Below are 22,549 nucleotides of genomic sequence, written 5' to 3'. Positions count from 1 at the left end.
TTTTTAATTATTATAAGAGTTAACAGCATTTAAAAATTATGAAATTTGTTCTCCGCTCCTAATTTTTACAATAATCAAAAGTTCGTAAAAAGTCAAACGTAGGGGCATAGCTATGGTTAATATACACCAAATTATGTACCTATAAATATTTTCCATAATGTTAATATCCAGAGAGGGAAATGGGAAGTCGTCCCCTTTCATCTTAAGCTCAATGCAGCCAAATTCGTCTGCGGGAAATTCCGCACACGAGCGTATTTTCTTTTTTTTCAACCGTAGGAAACAGAGCCCATCTGCTTTTGACTGCTAAAAATCGCGAAAATTTACTTTGCTTTATAATTCACTTTGCTTGAGGTGGTTATGTTAGTACCGTGAAGTTCCGTGTAGGTAATAAGTAGATATTACTAAGTACTAGCAAAGACATATGTAACTTCGTATAAGACGAATAAAGTCTACGGAAAAAACGTGCCTCGGAATTCAAGCAAAAGTCATTCTCGAATAGATGGCGCACACACCTTTAGCCTATCCTCGGCTAGATGGCGTGACGACACCGTTTCATATTTAACAATTTTAACACATACATATCAGTGAATGAACAGGGATCAAAATGATATAAAAATAATAAAATCATTTATCCATATATATACATTTTTTGATAACTTTATACGTTTTTATTTTGAGTTTTAGTCGTGTGTCGACAGATGGCAGTAAATTTACAGTGACTACAAAATTTACAATGACAGGACCCCTCTATACTATCTATTCTTTTTGGTACTAGTAATACATTTCCGGCGTAATACTAGCAGAATCGGTACAGCCAGGGGCAAGAACATATAATCTACAAATGCACTAAAAATAACTGAATATCGACTCTATTGTTAGTGAAGTAAGGTCGATTTTCGTGTTTCTTATTGCAAAAGGTACCTATTTAGTATGCCGAGTGTGTATTTCTTATTTCTTAGGCACGTTCTGCAGCTTAAGCGGCTAATATATTTTTATCAGTAGAGGGTGTGACGTAGGAAAATTATAATATCTCATATATCCCATTATAATAGCCCATCAACGTGCACACAAGTGCCACTGCTAAATAATCGCGATTATTTAAATTTAACGAAAGATATTAATAAAAGAGGGTCGCTACGTACTGTATTTTGTATTTAAGTACCTTTTGAATACATCAAACTAGTTTTTATGTTGCTGGATCCGTCAATTTATGAACTCAAAACAAAAACGGCGAAATCGCGAAGTGAGCCACGCCTAGCATGGGTCGAATATCCCATGTATATTCCTTGACATTCAAACCCATAGACTAGGAATCCTCTAGACGGAGTTTAGAGCAATTATTTCATAAAACCGATGCTGCCAAAAATACGGGGGTGAGGGGGACGAGGTGAGCGAGTTCCCGTGCCGTGATTAGTCCGTTCAAAGACACGGACGTCACACAAAGACACTTTCGACTCGAAAATGGAGTAAAACTACCGTATTTGTGGCAGAGGGGGTAGAGCTACTATGCTCAGGCTGGAGGATGTCTTGTCTGTGTTCAAACCATCCCATCCCATCGCCATCTCCCGACTAAACCTCTAACTATTTGCCCGCAGAGCGCCACATCGCAATCCAAGCACGCCGCGCGCTTCCTCCGGCTTGCCATGGCGTCCATCATGGACATCCTGAAGATCAAGCCGTTCGTGGAGGTGTCGGTGGGGCAGCTGCTGTGGGGCTACGAGGATCCGCTGCTCAAGCTGGCCAAGGACGTGGTGCCGAAGGAACAGAAACTGCCGTATGAGGAGTTTGGGTTGTTCTATGGGGTGAGTTTAGTACTAGTTTGTATCGTGATGTTGTTCAAAACTGAACCTCACTCATTCTCTACACGATGGCCCAGCGCTGGACCAGCGAGATGGCCATGCGATGGTTGAGCGCTCGCACTATGGAATGGGCTACGTGTAGATGCGTATACGCGCAATCGCTGGCCCATTACCTTTGATGTGCGGACGAAAAACCGACACCGCGGCCATCCCGGCGCACCATGCCATCCGACACCACTACTCTCTCTACACGCGGGCCCAAACGGTTGTTGCCAACGCCTTCATTTATTTATTTAATTTAATTAGATTTTTTTTTGTAGGTACCTGATGTTTCTCATCACGTGTGCAAAAACTAAACACAATAAAGGACATTGTGCTATTTCAGGGCCACCCCACTTAGCATCTCCTTAGCGTCGGTATCTAGTCAACTCTATGGCTGCTGCTCGACGCAACGTTGGCGCACCTGCGCAGCGACGCCATTTTCCATAGCGCTGACTAGACGCTGACGCTCAAAAGACGCTAGTATCTTAGTAATCTTCTTCTTCTACCTAGCGTTATCCCGGCCTTTGCCGGGGTCCGCTTTCCTACTTGATTTCCTCCACTTTGCGCGATCCTGGGCGTCTCGCGTGTGCGTCTCTCTTAATGTATCCATAAATCTTTACGTAACACCTTTTTATTTCAGAAAAACGGCACATCCTCAGACATCGTCACCATGTTTAGCGGTTACGAGGACATGAAGACTTACGGAATCTTCGAGCGGTACAACGCCCGCGACAAGTTGCCTCACTGGACAACCGACCAGTGCAACAGCATAGCCGGCTCTGATGGGTCCATCTTCCCCCCTCATATCACGAGGAATGACACGCTGAAGGTCTACGATAAGGATCTGTGCCGGCTCCTGCCTCTACAGTAAGTATCACTGGAATAAGGCACTCACTGGACAACCGACCAGTGCAACAGCATAGCCGGCTCTGATGGGTCCATCTTCCCCCCTCATATCACGAGGAATGACACGCTGAAGGTCTACGATAAGGATCTGTGCCGGCTGCTGCCTCTACAGTAAGTATCACTGGAATAAGGCACTCGCTGCACCACAGACCAGTGCAACAGCATAGCCGGCTCTGATGGGTCCATCTTCCCCCCTCATATCACAAAGAATGACACGCTGAAGGTCTATAATAAGGTCCTATGCCGGCTGCTGCCTCTACAGTAAGTATCATTCACTGACTCTTGCTATACATTTACACCATTATAACATTTAGTCGGAGCGTTAAAGACTTGGGCGTTCTTTTCGACAACACCTTGAGTTGGAGAGCACAGGTTACTGAAATCAGTCGTAAGGTCATGGGCTCACTTCATTATCTCAACAAACTGAAACACTTCTTACCGGTCAAAACTAAAGTTGCATTAGTTAACGCCCTTATACTACCCATTATTGACTATGGTGATGTCTGTTATCCGGACATAAACGAAGAGCTTCTTGATAAATTGGACCGCCTGCTTAATAACTGCATTCGCTTTATTTTTTGCCTCCGCAAATATGATCACGTTTCTTCTTTTCGCTCTCAGCTTGGCTGGCTTCCCATTCGACAACGTCGCAATATTCGCTTGCTTTCCACTCTTTTTTCTGTGCTTAATGATCCACTCTCTCCGGAATACCTCAAATCCTTCTTTCAATACTACGGCGTTTCTCGCGTCCGCCAACTTCGCTCTTCTGGCAATATGTCTCTGTCCATCCCTCCTCACCGAACCGGGTTCATGTCGAATTCGTTCACTGTGCAGATGGCGCGTCTTTGGAACGGACTTCCTTTCAACATAAAAAATGCGCCTAATAAGTTCGCTTTCAAAAAATCCGTACGTGCTTTCTTTGCTAGCAGAATGAAAAAATCTTAGTGTATTATATATTAGTTTCATAATATGTTTCGTCGTTATTTATATATATATATATATATATCTAAAACACATGTTTTAGACACATGTGTGTATTTATATATATATATATATATATATATATATATATATATATATATATATATATAGGTATATAATATATACATGTACATATATATCATAGTATATTTGTATACGTAATTAATATGTTATTCGTAATTTATTGATTGTTTTTGCTGTTATAATTGTAGCACCGCTCACAATATCTCTGCTTAGCCTTAAGGTTGACTGGTAGAGAATGCCTTATGGCATTAAGTCCGCCTTTTGTACTATAAGGTTTTCTTTTGTGCAATAAAGATTAAATAAATAAATAAATAAATAAATACATTGAGCCTGGCTTCGCTTCCGAATCCAAAGACAGAAAGGTACTCCCTAATAGTAGTTCCACTCATTTCCTCTAGTCAACAAAACTTTTATTATGACTTATATCGACCGGGATATGGACCATGATTACCTTTTGTATTCAATCAATCAATCAAAAATATACTTTATTCATGTAGGCCTAGCAACAAGCTCTTATGAATCGTAATTAATCTTAATCTAATTATCAGAGCAATTTATTGATGTTAATATTATTCCATAATAAAATTGGATTATTATACATATCAAATTTAACACTAAGAATTTCACAAAAGGATCGTCAAACATTAAAAAGATTGTATAAAAAAATACTAGTCTAGAATTTCTAGAATAAAATCTAAATGTCAAAAAAAAAGCATAAGTAGCAAAAGAAGTAGATAGTATTACATCGGAATATCCATTTCCTCATCAATAATCAAATGTACCTAATAAATAAATAATCATTTCGAATAACAATTAATCCCACGTTGTAATATCATTCATGTAGTCTTGTGTGGTATAATAAGCTTTAGAAATAAGTTTACGCTTTACATAATTCTTAAATTTATTAATAGATAATTCAGTAATATGGTTTGGAAGTTTATTATAAAATCTTACACAATTACCCATGAATGATTTTTTAATTTTATGGAGCCGAGTGAAGGGCACTGCGAGCTTATGTTTATTTCTAGTATTAATATTATGAATTTCACAATTTTTCCTAAAATTTACAATATTTTTATGTACATACAGAATATTCTCATAAATGTATTGACAGTGCACTGTCATTATGTCAATTTCCTTAAATTTATCTCTAAGTGAGTCATTTATCTCTAAGTGAGTATTGTTTTCGAGCTCCCGATATTTCGACGCAGTTACATGCATCTCGTTCACGGGTAACTGATGATAGCGGATGAGTGTCAAAGTTGTGTAGACCGCGCTCGGTCTACCCTCATTCGTGCCTCGCGTTCGCTTTTAACGTTACCACCGGACGCGTTCACACTCGTTGGTCTGGTCGCGTTCACACTCGTTGGTCTGGTCGCGTTATCACTCGTTGGTCTGGTCGCGTACACACTCTTTGGTCTGGTCACGTTCATACTCGTAGGTCTGTCCAAGCACACTACTACACTCACAATGTCACTACGCGTGTTTGATTTGGATATCACCGGTTTGTTACATAAACAAATCACAGGATTCCACACATTTGCCACACAAGGTAATCGCGGTCCATATCCCGGTCGATATAAGTCTAGTGAAACTAACCGTGGATCATTCAAAACTGTTAAAACTTTTATGCCCATAACAACTGGGGGACTTAAAAGAGCTGTCTTAATAAACATAAACATAGTTGTTTTAAAAACGCATATTGTACATATATGTTCATATAAAAGAAAGATTTAGAACGTGTACATATGTGCCTGACCACGGATTCGGCGGAAATACTCCACTCATTTCTAGACGACAGCTACAATTATATTTATGACTACTACTACACTACTACTACTAATATTGAGTACTATTGATGTACATCAGTAGTTTATTTTTCTAACAATACAAAGGGATGCGAAAAACGAATTACATATAAACACGCAAAATTGCTTAATCTTTACTTTACTTGTAAATAACATAATTCAAATACTTGCTCATAAATCTCGAATGTAATCATAATACTCGCGGGTAATAGGAACCGCGCAACATCCTAAAAAATGTGGCATTTTCAATCAAAAGGCTACATAATTGTCGGTTGTCAATAAGGCGCTATTTCCATATAGCTTCAATTTGAAATCAACCTTATCGACAACCGGCAATAAGTAACATTTTGGTTGAATACGTCACAAATAATCCCAGCAAATGCCAATGATGTATTACATTACACAAACGCGTGTTGTAATATGTGCAATATTAACACGTGTTTTTACTCGTACGCAAGACTTAGAGTACCAATGATTATTATGATACGAGTAATATTAGGATGAGGAAATAGATAGGTGTTAGAGAAAAAGTGACATTGTCACATTGGTTTGAGAAAAAGTACGTTAATCATCTCTCTGTACGTAATGCAACACAACAACAACTTATCTGCTTTGCCTAAAGGTTGACTGGTAATGCCTTATGGCATTAAGTTCGCCTTTTGTGCGGTGTGTTTTCTTGTGTGCAATAAAGATTAAATAAATAAATATTGAATTAATAAGAATTTCAAAAAATATTGCCAGTAATTCAAAATAGAAAAACCCAAAAAACTAAGAAAGAAATTAGTACCCAATTAATTCCAAATGCAACAATTAAGAATTTGTCTGTGTCTATAGTCGGGTCAAACAGATCACTGTGTTATGTCTTTCCTGTAGACATACACCAGAGTTAAGGGCTATAAAGGTTAATTTTCTTATTTAACCCTTATCCACGTGAAAAGGTCCTCCTTTTATTTAGAGAACTATGATAAAATCATTGCTTACATGCCCACTAGCTGTTAACTATTGCCCACAGGAGAGAAAAGTGTACTGTTCGCGCGAACACACTAGTTTTCTCTCTTGTGGGCAATAGTTAACAGCTTGTGGGCATGTAAGTAATGATTTTATCATAGTTCTCTAAATAAAAGGAGGACCTTTTCACGTGGATAAGGGTTAAATAAGAAAATTAACCTTTATAGCCCTTAACTCTTGTGTATGTCTACAGGAAAGACATAACACAGCGATCTGTTTGACCCAGTCTGTAACTTTAGGTTTTTAGATAAAAGTCAACAAAATCTACCCTCAAACGGCTCCTTAAGCCAGTTGAGGGTAGATGAAAACATTACATGATCAAGTAATGTAGGTTAAAGTCAGGTCGTTCAGTGACAGATCCAGGCGCTTTTGTATTTGGTTGGTTAACCAATAAATTTATGTTACGAGTATATACCCGAAAATATACAAATTGTTTGTTTACATTTATTTAAATACCTAAAGACAGAGTTAGACCAAGAAAAGTCTGCACCGATTTTGATAGCCCACGCAGTGCAAGTGTTATTTATACGTCATAATTTCATAGAAGTTTGACGTTTAAAATGACACTTGCACTGCGTGGGCTATCAAAATCGCTGCAGACTTTTCTCGGTCTGACTTCTACAGACTATAGTGCGGAGGTGTGACTTTGACGACATCAAACATTACGAGTTACGAGACATGACATGACATTACGTGATACGAGTTTTTTATAGTAACTGTCAACTGTTGTAAGTTACTTCAAAAAGCGCGTATCTCGTAACTTCTGTGTGGCATTACATTGCGGGCCGAATTATTTTGTATCTTTAAAATGTTCATTGTATTTCTAAGCATCTCAATATACTTCTTAGCTAGGTCCTATGCTAACCACCGTTTAAATATTCGCCCGTATTGAATTTAACACACGTGTATACATATTCGGTCGCTGTTACCAACACACCCAACCCACTATTATCAAAACATGTTAATTCTCAACACAGAGTTCCTACAGTCCTTTCAGTAAGGCGAACCATTGAACGAGCACAATCGAAGGAGGTCGCGTGACACAATGCGTTCGCACGCTCGCTTGCATCACGCCGTGCAACCAGATATGCCCATTGGCATTTGATCGCTTTTTGTTAGCTTTTATGTAACGTTCGTTAGGTTAAGTTAACCTTTTGACCGGTTAAATACACTGATTTGCGATTTTAGCGTCCAACGATGGTCTGTTTTGTCAAGTATTTCGCGATTTCGGGTTTGGCCCCATAGTAAAAGTTGTTCAGTATGACCTACATTCCACCCCTAGCAGTATGGTCAGACATAACAAAACCAATTTTAATTTTTTTTTTAACAAGCAGAAAGGTCTGCGAACGACGCTATTAAAAAGAAAAAAATTAATTAGTATGGGTAGCACATCGTAACTGGTGAATTTCCAATATGACATGGAACTCCGGTAGCCGTTTAAGAAGTGTAACACTCTTGCGGTAGATGTCGCTATGGTCCCCTTGACCTATAATATGGTGGAAAGATTTGCTAGCTGTGGATGAGGTCTTGGTGGCTCAGATGGCAGAGCGCTGGAGTATCAATCCAGAGGCCGTGAGTTCAAGTCTCACCCAAGACAGTAATTTTTCCACTTTTAAATTTATTCTAAGCTTAATAACAAAAGCAGCCTGTATTAAGGCCAGAGTACGTAGGGGTTTTCAGAAAAATGGTACCATTTAGGTACTTTTATTCGAAAAACCATCAATATTTGGGTTAATTACTTAGGCTCAGAATCACGAGTACTACGAGTAGGTACTATTGAATGAGACAAAGAAATAAAGTGTCCCCAGTTTTTTATACAATAGATTTCACGACGAACGGAAAGTCTAATGCTCAACAATTTTCAGCTAATACCTATTATAACCGGATTAACCGGAACTCTATTTTCATTATCATGTCATATTAGTATTAGTTGTAAATTGTTGACCAATACACTTTTCGTCAACCAACACGTGACATCTAGTGTCGAGTAGCAGTATTGATAATTCCGCGACTTGACGCTAGATGTCGACTACGAAAATAATAGGCGTTTTGATACTAAACTCATCCTTTTCTTTTGGGTGTTAGTACTAGTGTAAGACAAAGATAGTATGATTTTCTCTGTCTATGATTGAAATGAGACAGTCCTTTGACAAACTTTAATTTTAACGCTCCATTTCCTTCCGCAGATACCTCCGCGACGTGGAGTCCCCAGCGGGCGTGCAAGGATACCGCTTCACCCCGCCGCTCGACGTGTTCGCTGCCGATGACCACAACCGGTGTTTCTGCCCCGCTGGACCGCCGTGCGCGCCCTCTGGATTGTTCAATGTGTCTCTGTGCCAATATGGTGAGTGGAACTTAAAAACAGATGGCGCTTATCTCAAAGGAATATACCTAGTCGTTTCTTTTGTCCCGCCGACTTTTGCACGACATCTCGTCAGAGTTTCGCTCTACCACAGATCATATAATACTACCAACATGATGTGTGAAACTTGGCAATAGATGGCGTTATAATAAATAAATAAAAGAGCCTTTAATTCCACACAATACGAACAATACTTAAAAAATAATAATATTATAGCTAACATATCTAATTATTGATATTATAATAAAAAAAAAAAAAAAACTTAATTACTATCTATCGCTATGATTGGTGGACCTCTTCGCGAGTAAAGGCCTCCCCCAGCCTCCGCCATTCTGAGCGGTCCTGCGCTACCTCTTGCCATTTGTGCGGTATGGTGTCGGTGACGTCATCGACCCATCTTGTGGTTGGTCTGCCAGGTTTTCTTTTTCCTTGTGGCCCTTTCCAAAGTGTCACACGTTTGGTCCATTTTTGGTCGCTCATCCTCGCTATATGGCCTGCCCATTGCCATTTCATTTTCAGACAGTGTTCTAATGCGTCGATGACTCTCGTTCTCTCTCTTATTTTTGTGTTCCGCACTCTGTCTAGTCTTTTTAAGTTTAGTATGCTTCTTTCTTGGGCTCTTTGGCAGATTTGAATCTTGTGTCTTATGTCTTTGGTGTAAGTCCAAGTCTGACAGCCGTAGGTCAAGCACGGCAATAAACTAGAGTCTAGAACTTTTTTCTTTAGACTTATTGGAAGATTGCTTTTTAGGACCTCTTTTAGGCTCCAAAATTTGCTCCATGTTTTTGTTATTCTTCTGCCCAGTTCTTTAACTCCTCTGTTCTTATCGAATGAGATTTGCTTGCCTAAATATATATAGCTCTCTACATATTCTATTTCTTCTGTATCGATATATATTTTGTCTCTTCTTCCGTTAGTCATTATTTTTGTTTTATTGATATTCATTTCGAGGCCGATACATTTGCTCGTCGTTTGTAGTGATTGCATCATATCCTGTATTTCTTCCGACTTGTTCGAAAATATTGCGATATCATCTGCAAAGCAGAGATGGTTTAAGCTTTTCCCGTCGATTTGGATGCCTTTATTTCTCCAGTTAAGCGATTTAGTGATGTTATGTAAGACGGCAATGAATAGAGTCGGTGATATCGGGTCCCCCTGTCTTACTCCTCTTTCTATCCTTATTTTTTTACCTGTGTTTTCGAGTTTAATTTTACTTGTAGAGTTGTTATATATGTATTTTAGAATATCTATGTATGTATTATGAATGTTGTAATCTGACAGTGCTTTCCATATGGCTTCATGGGATATAGTGTCAAAAGCTTTCTGAAAATCAATAAAAGCTATGTACATGACGCTATTAAATTCTATATGTTTCTCTATAAGCTGTTCGATGACTTGGATGTGATCCATTGTAGAGAATCCTTTTCGAAAGCCCGCTTGCTCTATGGGTATATGTTTTTCGATTGTAGAAGAAAGCCTTCTTTGTAGACATGATGCGAATAATTTGTAAATACTCGACATAAGGCTTATTGGTCGGTAGTTAGAAATGTCAGCCGGGTCTCCTTTTTTGTAGAGTATTATAATGTCTGACTCTGTCCATTGCCGAGGGACCACTCTTTGAGTAAAAATCAGGTTAAAAAGATGTGCAAGGTGAGAAAGCAGTATAGGTGCGACAGCTTTTAGAATGTCATTTGTAATACCATCATTTCCGGGGCTTTTCCTGGATTTTAAGGTTTCTAGAGCTTTTCTAATTTCCGTTTCATCAAACAACTCTGCTTCGTCACTTTGGTTTTCGTTGCACTCTATTGTGGTTGTTATATCTGGTGAATTTTGGGTGTCAGTTTTTGCATATAGATCCGCATAGAATTTCGTCGCGTGTTCTAATATGTCATCTCTATTTTTTGTGTATCGTGACTGTGATTTTAGTCTAGGTATCCAATTTTTTTCTCTATCAAGTTCTTTGAAGGCTTGTTTTGTGCTTCCCGTGGAAAGGAGATGTTTTTCAAGTATGTTTAAGCGATATTGTTTATAGTCTTTCTTTATTTCTTTGTTCACTTTTTTGTACAACAAAGAGAGTGTAGTTTTGTCTTCTTTTGATAGAGGTTTATTTTTTTGGAGATTGTGTCTTTGATCTATTAGAAGTTTAGTACTGTCGGAAATTACATTAGTTTTAGAATTACCAGGTGATTTAGAAGCGAATGTGCTTTGTAAGATACACTTTTCAACAGCGTCGTAGAATTCTTGAACCTTCTCGTTCTGAGACAATTGCAGATTTGATAGATTGCTGTGTAAATTATTTTGGAGAAATTGCTCATTTTCTTTCGTAAACACACGTTTTGTATTTTGTGTGAACATTACTCGGCTTATTTTTGGTTGATTTGTTATGTAGGTTGCTCTCAAAAATCTATGGTCCGAGTTAAACTTTAAATTGAGGACTTCAAAGTTTTTAATTTGTTGTTTTTTGGCTACCATTATATAGTCGATTTCGTTCTTGATTTCTTTATTTGGTGCTAGCCATGTCCACCTCTTGCCGTGGCGTTTTTTGTACAATGTATTTACTATAGTTAGCTTGTGTTTCATTGCGAAGTCTATTAGTCTCTGGCCTCTCTCGTTTCTTATACCAAAACCGTAAGAGCCGGTTATTTGACTTTCTTCGCGTTTAGTTTGGCCGATTTTGGCGTTGAAGTCTCCAAGGAGAATCAAATTTCTATTTGTTAGTGAGATTATGCTGTCTAAAGTGGAGTAAAACTCGTCGATAGAGTCATTGCTGGCTTCGGATGTCGGGGCGTAAATTTGAATCAGTGTAAGCGGCTTGTTATTAAATCGCATGTTTAGAACGGCTATTCTATCGGATATTCCATCGAAACTTATTATATTATTTTTATACTGCTTTTTTATTAGAAAGCCGACTCCGTACATACCTTGCGTTTCTCCGTAATAGCATAAAATATTTTTGTCATCTTCTATGATTCCATAGCCATGCCGACGAGTTTCGGAGAGACCTATGATATCGTATTTTACTTCCGACAGAGCGTTTTGCAGTTCTAACATCTTTGGGGTTGTAGACAGTGTACGGGTGTTATACGTGCATATGTATAGTTTCTGTGAGCTTGATTTTTTGCTTGCTGGAGGGTTGTGGTCGAGCTCCCCACGGTGACCGGCCGGCTTGGGGATCGGTACTTGTTCTTTTCTATCTAAAATGTAACTTGCAGATGATGGGGCGGGAGAGGCGCTGTTTAGTTTTTTTCTTGCGGTTCGCGGCTCGTGCCGGGATTATTTTGTGCTGTATTTAGCTGTGCCGGGCGTAGGTATCCAACTATACTCTCTGGTTTGTTTTTCTTGAAGATTTGTTTTTTAATTTCCTCATTATTTCTGGTTTCCGCTACACTGACTGACTCTGGCGATTCCGATAGTAACCTTTTGCTGGAACTTCGATTTACAGGTGACTGGTTTGATTTACGTGGATTAAGGGTCACTATTTTATCATAACGTAGAGCAACCATTTTTCCAGCCTCTTTCTCTCGTTTCAAGTCTTCCTGAAGGGCTCTTCGTTTTTGGAGAACGTTGGGGGAAAAATCTTCTTTTATATAAAAACCAGAATTCTCTAACGACTTTTTTTTCCTTAAAAGCTCTAATTTCCTACTTGTCGTCGTGAATGTCACAACCACTGGCCTGATCTTTTCACTTGGTTTACCCAATCGACTCACAGTTTCGATTTCCCATTTTTGACATTCGATTTTCATTTTCGTATTAATGATGTCCAGAATCAGGCTTAGCAGGTTATCGTAGTGTTTCTCTGACTCTTTTACCCCAAAGAAAACCACATTTTTCCTTCGAATTTGTCTATCTAAGAAATCTATCGTTTTTTGTTGTTGTTCTACTTTAATTTCTAGTTGATTTGTTCGTGTTTCCATTAAACTAAACTTGTCGTCTATATTTTTGTTTATCGATACCTTTATATTTTCTTCCATTTCTTTCATTGTAATTTTTTGAGAGTTTAAATCAACCTGTATGGCTGCTAACATTTGCTTTATCTCTTCCATTTTTGAGTTTGAAGACCTCTTGCGGCGAGTAGCGTAACTACAATGATGTCGATCGGTATCGTAAAGTAGCTGGTGATGTAGTTCTTCAATACTCCGCTAGATGGCGCTATTATAAACCTTTGTGTTTATTTCTTTTTTTTGGGCCGTATTTTCTTGTATATTATTTTTTGGTATTTTCTAATAGTCGCACTGATATCAGATTATGTAGAACTAACCTCTTTGAAACGGTTCTGTGTAGTTTTCTTCCTTTATCTTCCGGGTTTTAAACGTAGGGTAGAATCCGTTATTAAGTGTTATTTTAAATTTTCGCACTAAATAATAAAGTAAACGAGCTTCCCACAGTTGTGCATATACTTCACTAATAATTGCACCTTTTTAACACTGTTTTACGTTGATTTTCTTACTATTCGATTTATGCTTTACAAAATAACAAGGACTCGATGTAAACACGGGCACAGCAGCGCCCTCTCATAGATGGCGTTACTTGTATTAAACAAACAATTGCTGTTTCTATTTCACCAATCGCGCCTTCTGTTGGCCAGTCAGTTTACTGATATGGTGAGTAAAAATTAGCAATAGATGACGCTAATCGACTCTTTGCGAACATATTGGTTGCTTCTGTCCCATCGAATATTCTTGCGCCTCATTTAGGCTACTCAAAGTGTTGTTTTTCTATAGTGTGTAGTCATTACTCATTAGTTATAAAAGGAATATAAAAGAACAGGATTGGTACCGACAACAACAAAAATAAACGTATCACTGGTTTAATTGAATTACAAAGATCTCCTGGTTCTTTTACAAGACGCCCTATGAATAGACTGGTATATTATGAAACCCCTTTTGACTATGAGACGCCCTATCAATGATTATATTGATTATCGTATCGACTTCATTTGTGTCACTTAACTTCAAACTGATAAATCCACTCGGCCCTACCAGCAAATATCTACCCTATTACCTTTTCTTAATACCTACCAAAATAGCATAGTCTGACAGATGGAGTTATCCCAGTTTGAAGTTAAGCGATTCATTTAAATTGTTCTATAAGGCATTTCTTATCATATTCAAAAGTTGTATTGAGGCCATTGGATTAATTGAATATCTAAAACTTTCCCAAGTTTCTCACTTCACCATTATTAATTCCATTTCAGATTCCCCGATCATGCTATCGTTTCCCCACTTCTACCTGGCGGACGAGAGCCTCCGCGACGCCGTCGAAGGCATCTCGCCTCCCGAAGCGGAGAAGCACAGACTCTACATCGATGTGCAGCCTGTAAGTAACATACTTGACAATTTCAAATTTTCAAACCATCTAATTTGTTACTAGTGGATGTGTGTGCGAAGGTTGCGTCAATTGGCGGCTACACGACACGCTCTATTTTTGAAAATTGACAGATGTCAAAGGGTGAATATAGAATATATGTGTCGCTTAACTTCAAACTCGGGTAAATCCATTCGACCCTCTCAGCAAATGTCTACCCTATTACCTTTTCTTAATACCAAAATCGCATAATCTGACAGATGGATTTATCCGAGTTTGAAGTTAAGCGACTCATATAGGGCAATAAGAAGGGCGTAGACATCATGCCAATCGTTAACGCTCCGTAGCGTAGCGTCGCGTCTCTCTCTCTGTCGCTCTTCCATATTAGTGTGACAGTGACAGTTGCGTTTCGTTCGCTACGGAGCGTTAACGATTGGCATGTTGTTTCACGCTCAGATGCCGATATTTTTATGCGATATCTTTTTACTTACGTCACCTTTTTTAATTTTTAAAAACAAGGTTTTGTGCTCCTTTCGTCACAACCGGTTGACCCCACAGTTTTTTTAGTTCCTTTGACCGCTAAAGAAGTAAACTGACGCACGCGGCTACAGCCTAATACCACCAATTTCAATTTCAATAATCATTTATTTCAAATAACAAAGATTCATAATACATAGTAATACATGGTTAGTAACACAATAAACTTATTATCTAGGTTAGTATTCTTATATCTATGGTATTTGTACATTAATAACTAAATAAATACTCCATTGCAACAGTGAGCACATCACTCGACCACTTGTGCATAGTTAGTGATGTGCAAACTGCAGCAATGCCGTATAAATGGACAATCAATCCTATCCGCTATCATGGCCAGGATGCTGTTGCGGCTATCCCGCACCCTCCGCACCAGGGACGCGCATTTCTTTCTAATTGTTGCATAAAAGCAGTCAACTCTCGCCTCTGCAAACATCCCCGATGCGCTGCAGCAGCGGGGCAGCCGCATCAGCATCCTGAACTCATTATTATATTGTACGCGTAGGGCTGAGTACGTTTTTCGAGTGTAGTTTACCCACAGGCTGCTCGTGTAAAAAGATGTGCAATAAGCTTTAAAAAGTGTTTTTTTAACTTCGTTGGAGCAACGAGCATATACCAGGGTTAACCTTGGAGGATATAACCAAATGGAGACGCCTTGTCTGTAATTTTCTGACAGTCTGCCGATTTTTGCGGGGGAAGGACACGTCAAATGTATTGCCATGTCAGATAAACGTCAGTCCATACAATGTGCATTGAGCATAGAGTTTCGACAGAGGGGAACGCCTCTTAATGGCTACTCCGGTTGGTTATAACCTCCAAAGGGGTTGTTAACACACATAAAATATTTATTTAAGGAATTCTAACTTTAACATAAACGTTTGTTTACAGGAGATGGGCATAGCGATGAGCGCCCGCGCCCGCATCCAGATCAACCTGGCCGTGTCGCAGGTCGTCGATATCAAGCAGGTCGCCAACTTCCCCGACATCGTGTTCCCTATCCTGTGGTTCGAAGAGGTAAGTTGCAGTGCTGAAACTGTATTTGTAGGTAATTGCTTATTTATTACCGAGGGCTTATTGGGGAGTCGATTCCTAATGTTAGGTGTATTTTTTTCCTTTATTTGTTATTTGCTGTTTTTGGATATTAGAAAAATATGGGTCAGATTTCCAATTCCGTAACTAAGCAAAATGTTTAGAATCTCACTAGCCACTCATAGCTGTTTTTATTGTGGCGCCATGTCATTAAAAAGCCTTCATACAAAATATAACCAAAGATAATTTTCACGGAAGAAAGAATGAGCGCGCCGCGCTCTGACGGGAAACGGCATGTGCCTGGATTAGTATGGAAACCTATGTCGCCAAAACGCTGTCACAAAAATTGGCCATTGTTTTCTTATTTCGAAAAGGATTATGAGCCCTCGCCCATCTCAATAATTTGAACTTTACAGCAAAGAAAATTATGTCGAAAATGCACTACGATTTTTATTTTTGTAAATTGACATTTATGCTCTATTGCTTTTACACTTGCATGGCTTTTCCAAGAGTGAATGCGATAGGATAAAATATTCGACTATGAGGTTGACACATGCGATAGGGATGTGCATGATTCGGTGTGATATCGATAAACGCTTATTAAAGATTAGTGTACACGTAAACTACTCAGGTTTTTTACACATATGTATTACTATATTTTCTGGCGACGATTAGGTACCTACTTTATTTTTAATACTCGTATATAAAAAATGCTCGTATTGAAAGTAATCAAGCCATCAACCACGCATATAACTGTAAGCGAGTATATAATAAAAACTGTTACTCCTTAGCACACCCCGCGTGATGTCCGCGTCCTCAGTTACGTGCTACATGTCGCGCAACTATCATCTTCCTTCTTCCTAGCGTTGTTCCGGCTATTTGCCACGGCCCGTAAGCCGGCCCGCGTCAGGCACGGAGCCTGGGGTCTGCTTGGAAACTTATCACAAGAATTGGCTTATGCACTCTTTTGTACAAAAGAGACTGTCATCTGGCCGTCCAACTCCGAGAGGAGACTTTACAGCCGTATTCGAACAATGAGATACGTCAAATACTAAATATTGAAACGATATGGGTCAAACAAGTGTCAAAAGTCTAGTCAAAGGTCGAATGTGAAGACCGCTTTAAGATTTGTCAAAGAGTGTGGAGCGAGCTTTAGACTGGCCAGCAAATACCCGGCAGTAAAATTATGTGACAGCTTAAAACTGACACCTTACCTACTCGTATTTAATATACAAAATTGACAAATATGTATCCATGGATGCAATACTATAAGAAAAACTTTAAATCAAATAATCCATTGAATAGCAATAAATAAGTAAGAACATATTTTGTACATAATATAAAATGTGCATAAGCGACGACTTTTTCGATATGATCATTCAGAGGCAAAACAAAAATAAATTATTAAGAACATGTATGAACATAAAAAAAATCGAACTGTGTATTTATACGAACATCGACATCGATAACATTTTTGATATGGTCCTCGCACTGTGGCTGAATAGCGCACCCGTACATGACTTTGACGCTAAGTAGATATCAACCTTATCTCATTTACATAAATTTGATTTTTGCACTAAACAATCCAAAAATCCTTGCGGAAACCGAAAATGTAAAAAATATTGAAATATTACTTGAAATAATACTTACCGATGATATGAAATGCCTCCATATCTAACATTTATTGTTCGGCTAGCGTTTTTACACTCCAAAATGGAGCAGCGCGGCATATTTGTAATTATTTCTAATTTTTCCTGGAATCGTTTTCACATCTGACATCTCAAAAGCGCCATACTGAATTGACACACGACTGACAATAGTCTGTGGTGAAACTGAGTACAATAAGGCTTAATCATGCCACACGCTATAGATGTACGTTTCACTTCTATTACTTCTTTGTTTTGTGATAATTTTCGACTTTAGCGCCATCTAGTAGGTATAAGAGTATAGCTCTTATTGAACGACCTCTTAGTACCTTGAAGTCGCGTGTTCGAATCACATTCAGAACAATTATAGTTCGTTTTTTTAGCCTTAAAAAAGGTAAACAATCTTGACGTGTCTTTTTATTGAAAAACACTTTTGAAAAATAAGTCACGGCAAATATGTAACAATTATGAATCATATACGATTATTTACATTATTTTGCTTTCATAAGTAATAGTAACTGATTTTTAAAAAGCGTTTTTCAATGAAAAGACACGTCAACATGGCGTAGTCTTTTTCTAATGCTAAAAAAACGAACTATAGGTATGTACCTGACTATGTACCTATAATGTAATTAATGTAAAATCTACCTACTTAGAAAAAGTTTAACTTAGTTTGGGGCTAGGCCGATCTGTGCTAGTTAGTTCCTAAAATACATCAAAAATGACTTGTTTGTACAGGGTATCGACGAGCTGCCCGAGCAGGTGTCGTCGCTGCTCCGGCTGGCGACGCGGGCGCCGCCGATCGCGCGCGCCGCGCTCGGCTGGGGGCTCTCCGCGCTCGGCGTGCTGCTGCTGCTGCTCGCCGTCACCTGTCTCATTCGGTAAGCATACATCAAAACAATTCCAGAAGAAGATTATAGTTTTTCTAAAGGAATCACATAAAAATCACGAAGTTTTACTTAATGTCCATCTTCATGTTGTATAAACGACAGTCATTTCATCCTCTTGTTTTTCATATCTAACAGGACTATAGTATTTTTCAAACGATGATAGATGTCAATTCAATATAATTTTGCGACATTTGGCATTTTTAGGTTTTAAATTCGTCTATCATCGTAGATCGTACCCTTCCAGTTTGAAAATACTATAAGTTCACAATTTCTACGCAAGAAAATCTAGACTCTCTCTAGATTGTTTTTACTTATATTTAATTACATGAAACTGTTGAAATTTACATGTATTGTTCTTATATTTTAGATCATCTCACCGCCAAAGCACGCTACGGCTGGAAGGGCACGCCGTCGCCAAACCCCCGCCCGCCAAAGTGCCCAGCAAAGACAACGGGTACGAACTCAACAACAGAAGATAACTCCCGCGCCGCTAGACAATCACTCGAGGCGGCCAGAGATGGCGCTACTGCGCGACGGTAGTGTCTGGTATACAGTAATAGATGGCGCCACTGTCTAGCAAAAATATTCGGAAACATGTACGCGAATTGAAGTTTGAAGTTCGTCTATCTGTATCACTGTCGCTCTTGCACTAATCGGGTGAATGAGATGGCGATATACGAACTTGGAACTTCAGATTTCGCGATAATGCTTCTGAAACTTAAATGAAACAGATAAGTTAGGAATGAGCGTTCTAAGACTTTTTATTTTGATCGTTACCTTAACAAGGCTCAGTGCCGCCACCTATTTTTTCTAATAGGAAAAGAACTGAATCTCATACGTATCTTTAAGAGACAGTGGTCGTCTCGGGTGTAAAATAGATTTATTAAATGCGAAAACAAATTAAACATCAAAAACTGGATAAATTATTTAAAACGTTAACAAGAATATTTAAGCTCGCAGGAACGATAGGAAGGAATTATTTAAATGTTCTGAATTCTTCCATTTTATTTTAGGATTATTAGTAATAAACAAATCGCTGCAACTTATGAGTTGCATTGACCAAACAGTAGATGGCGTTGCCAAACTTAAAAATAGTTCTTTTCATTTGTTCCGATGATACTTTTAAAATTAAATATAAACTGACATAAAAAGCTTATTTTTATCAACTGACATAAATAGAGATTGTCTTTTTTACAAATAGCAAAGACATTTTTATAAATAATATTAAAAGAATTGTATCGATGTAACTTAATTTAGTGCTGAAAAAATAACTTTTCGAGTTGTTTTTGTATTATTTTTAATGAGCGACTCGACGACTTATTTTTTTTTTTTATAAAATGTTATTCGACCGTTTTGTATTCAGGTCGGCTTCTACTTAAACAACGATTGTGATACAAACATTACAATTGTGTCAAATAATGAACAAAATGTAATTTTGTGAGGAATTAAATTAAATTAAATTTTGTATTTTCTATACTTATACTATATTACTTGTAAATATGTCCTATGTATATGTGCTAATGATGGGTCAGTTGTAATGGTATTTAACGGTTGTTTTGACCCCAATTTATAGGCAATAAACACTAGATGACGCTATTTTTTCACTAAACACGGTCGCTAAGAAAAACCGCTTCTAGTATATCATGTTCCTCGTAATATTTTTCATAACTCAACTTTAAGTATTACGCTAAAAACCTAACCTAAAAAACATTTATTTTTCAAAATTGCGCCATCTAGTGTTTTTTTGCCGATTTAACTCATGTTCTTCTTAATTTGGGCTTGGGTTGCCATGTAATTTGTTTTATCGGTCTTAAGGCAAATATGATTGACATACTATTATTATAAAGACCGGTTACGAATTTACGTCATCTCGTCATTTTAATTCTCCCAACTTTACAGTCCTTGGCTTGGCTTATTTCAAAAGACATAACCTCAAAACCACAACCTCCCTAACCTATAGTCTGACAAATAAGAGTAGATATTAAAAAGTGGCAATACTGTCGTGTCTTCCCTTTCAAATCAATCTATATAAGAAAACGGGACGACACTACAGTATTGCCACTTTTTAATTTCTACACTTTTTTTGTCAGACTATAAAAATAAGGTTCTTTTTACAAACTAGCAAAAACCGTTATTTTAAGATCACAATATTGGTTATTTTTTTATGAAGAATTAAATTGTCCTTAATCGAAAGGTGACTTGAATTTGTAGCCAGCCTGTACTTACCAATAGCTAGTCTTTAATCTCGTGGGTCCGTCCATAGTTTTATATTTTTTTTATGTATTAACTTTAAAATATTTTCTTACCATTTTATTTCGTAGTTCTTTTTAACTATCTTGGAAAGGTTAGTACGTAGTAAGTCATTTAATGTAATTCTTAGTTTAGGTTCGGTGCGTTACCTCCGGGATGAAATGTATTGTATTTGCGCATTCGTGTAAAATGACATGGTTTTAGAAACCATATATCCATATAAAAAAAAATAATGAAAGCGCCACCTAACGGCAACTGTTCTCAATATGTCACCTCACAGGTAACCAGTACTAATTTTAAAACAAATTGAATACTACTCACGCATCTATATTGCTTTGAGCTCTACAGAAAACGTCATGTAGGCGACAAGGGGCCTATTTATTGTAGATTCTACATTCTGTATCTCTTATTCAAACTTTGGGTAGGTATTTGAGTTTCTGTAGATACCCTGTAACAATTACCTTTTCTTTAAGCAATATAAACAACAAATATAGAGAACAGTCTGTTAGATGTTGTAAATTTATGGATTTCAGTTAGATAATTTCATAACACATCACGTCTGGAATCAAGACAATACTTTGACTTTATAAAGTAGGGTGGTATTTGACGCATCACATTCCATGTAAGGTAAATTAGACTGACATTGGTAAATATGACTTTAATATGACATTTCAATATTGAATCTTACAATTTACTTCATATTTTTGTAAACATATTTTCAAATTCTTAATGTATATTGTATTTTGGATTCCAATTATGACATGTTATAAAATGTTTGTTATTATATATCACTTGTTGACTGGCATGTTTTATCCGCATGACAATACTTATATTAGCCAAATATGTCCTAGCACTTGTGAACTTTAAAAAGCGACCTTTTTATTATTGTTGTAGGTTACAAAGAATATTTACAATTTGGTGCCTGTGACCAGGATATTTTTATTTATAATCAAATATTATTAGAAAAAGCGGGGCTTATTTTATATGCAATAATAAATACGTAATTCTATTTATACACGATGCAACAATTTATGTGATGTAGGCCTTAATTTTCAAAACAAAGTCATCTGATAAATGTTATTTTTAAATCTATTAAAATGTACCAAAGCGCCAAGCCAGATTTTTCATAATAAAGCAAAGACGGCAGAATTTGAAAGCGTTTTTGACAATGTTTATTAATGGTCGTCACAGTGCTAGGTCTGTGGGTGCTATGCTCAAACTACAGACATATCACACGTATGCTAGTGCTCAGTGCTCAAGTCTGTTAGACGGAACGAGTGTGTAAATAAAGGTGTATGTTATATGACAACTTGTCTTTATTTTTATTTCCTTAACCTCTTGATCACCGTCTGCCCAAAAATTAAAAGATAAATTCGACGATGAAATAAAAAATCGGTTCTCGTGGTGTGTGCGAGAACTGTAGGTAGCAGCTTGAAGGCCCCTTATTCATAAGCTTACGATTCAGCCGGCCTAGCCAAGGTGACAATCGCTTTCGCTACGACAGCGAAATGCTTTGTCTCTCCTCTATCACTCTTCCATATTAGTGCGATTAGCATGTTGGCTACGCGGCCTCTTGGTGAATCAAAGTTATCGCCTGTCACAAAGGATATTTATTCCAATTATGAGTTTCAATAATTAGTAAAAAGAAAAACACATGAAGTTCAAAAAACATATAATTAATTAAAAATTGTAACATTTTACAAAAATATATTTACATTACGGTTCAATATAATTATGCATACCATACATTAACCGACGCCACAATAAAGTTCGCTCCACACTAACCGCATAAAACGCGCGATTTCTCAAGAACATTACATAACTCTAATTCTAGGGCTTATGTTGCCGAGAGGATATATTGATATATTAATATATATAATTCCGGTCTTTAGGGTGCAACCAGGAAAACGTTAAGTAGATTTAGGCAGTACCGTCTTTACCATAAAGGCACACAGGGCCCAGG

General features: G+C 37.7%; 1 protein-coding gene and 1 non-coding gene across 2 annotated transcripts in view; both read left to right on the top strand.

The window, feature by feature from the left end:
• LOC134803811 (scavenger receptor class B member 1) overlaps positions 1–21,895 on the top strand; it is a 101,319-nt gene extending 79,424 nt beyond the window's left edge. The window contains exons 5-11 of the mRNA XM_063776648.1: positions 1,596–1,802; positions 2,482–2,708; positions 8,755–8,912; positions 14,125–14,246; positions 15,660–15,785; positions 18,185–18,327; positions 18,704–21,895. Of these exons, the coding sequence (XP_063632718.1) occupies positions 1,596–1,802; positions 2,482–2,708; positions 8,755–8,912; positions 14,125–14,246; positions 15,660–15,785; positions 18,185–18,327; positions 18,704–18,815 (1,095 nt within the window). The 3' untranslated portion in view covers positions 18,816–21,895. The remainder of the gene's footprint in view (positions 1–1,595; positions 1,803–2,481; positions 2,709–8,754; positions 8,913–14,124; positions 14,247–15,659; positions 15,786–18,184; positions 18,328–18,703) is intronic.
• Positions 8,093–8,165, top strand: Trnad-auc (transfer RNA aspartic acid (anticodon AUC)). Its single transcript has one exon. It is a non-coding gene; the product is annotated as a tRNA-Asp (tRNA).
• Positions 21,896–22,549: the final 654 nt, after the last annotated feature.

Source organism: Cydia splendana, chromosome 27 (genome assembly GCF_910591565.1).
Source record: "Cydia splendana chromosome 27, ilCydSple1.2, whole genome shotgun sequence".
Classification (NCBI taxonomy): domain Eukaryota; kingdom Metazoa; phylum Arthropoda; class Insecta; order Lepidoptera; family Tortricidae; genus Cydia; species Cydia splendana.
The sequence above is the reverse complement of the archived record's forward strand: the minus strand, read 5'-3'. Positions and strand labels throughout refer to the sequence as shown.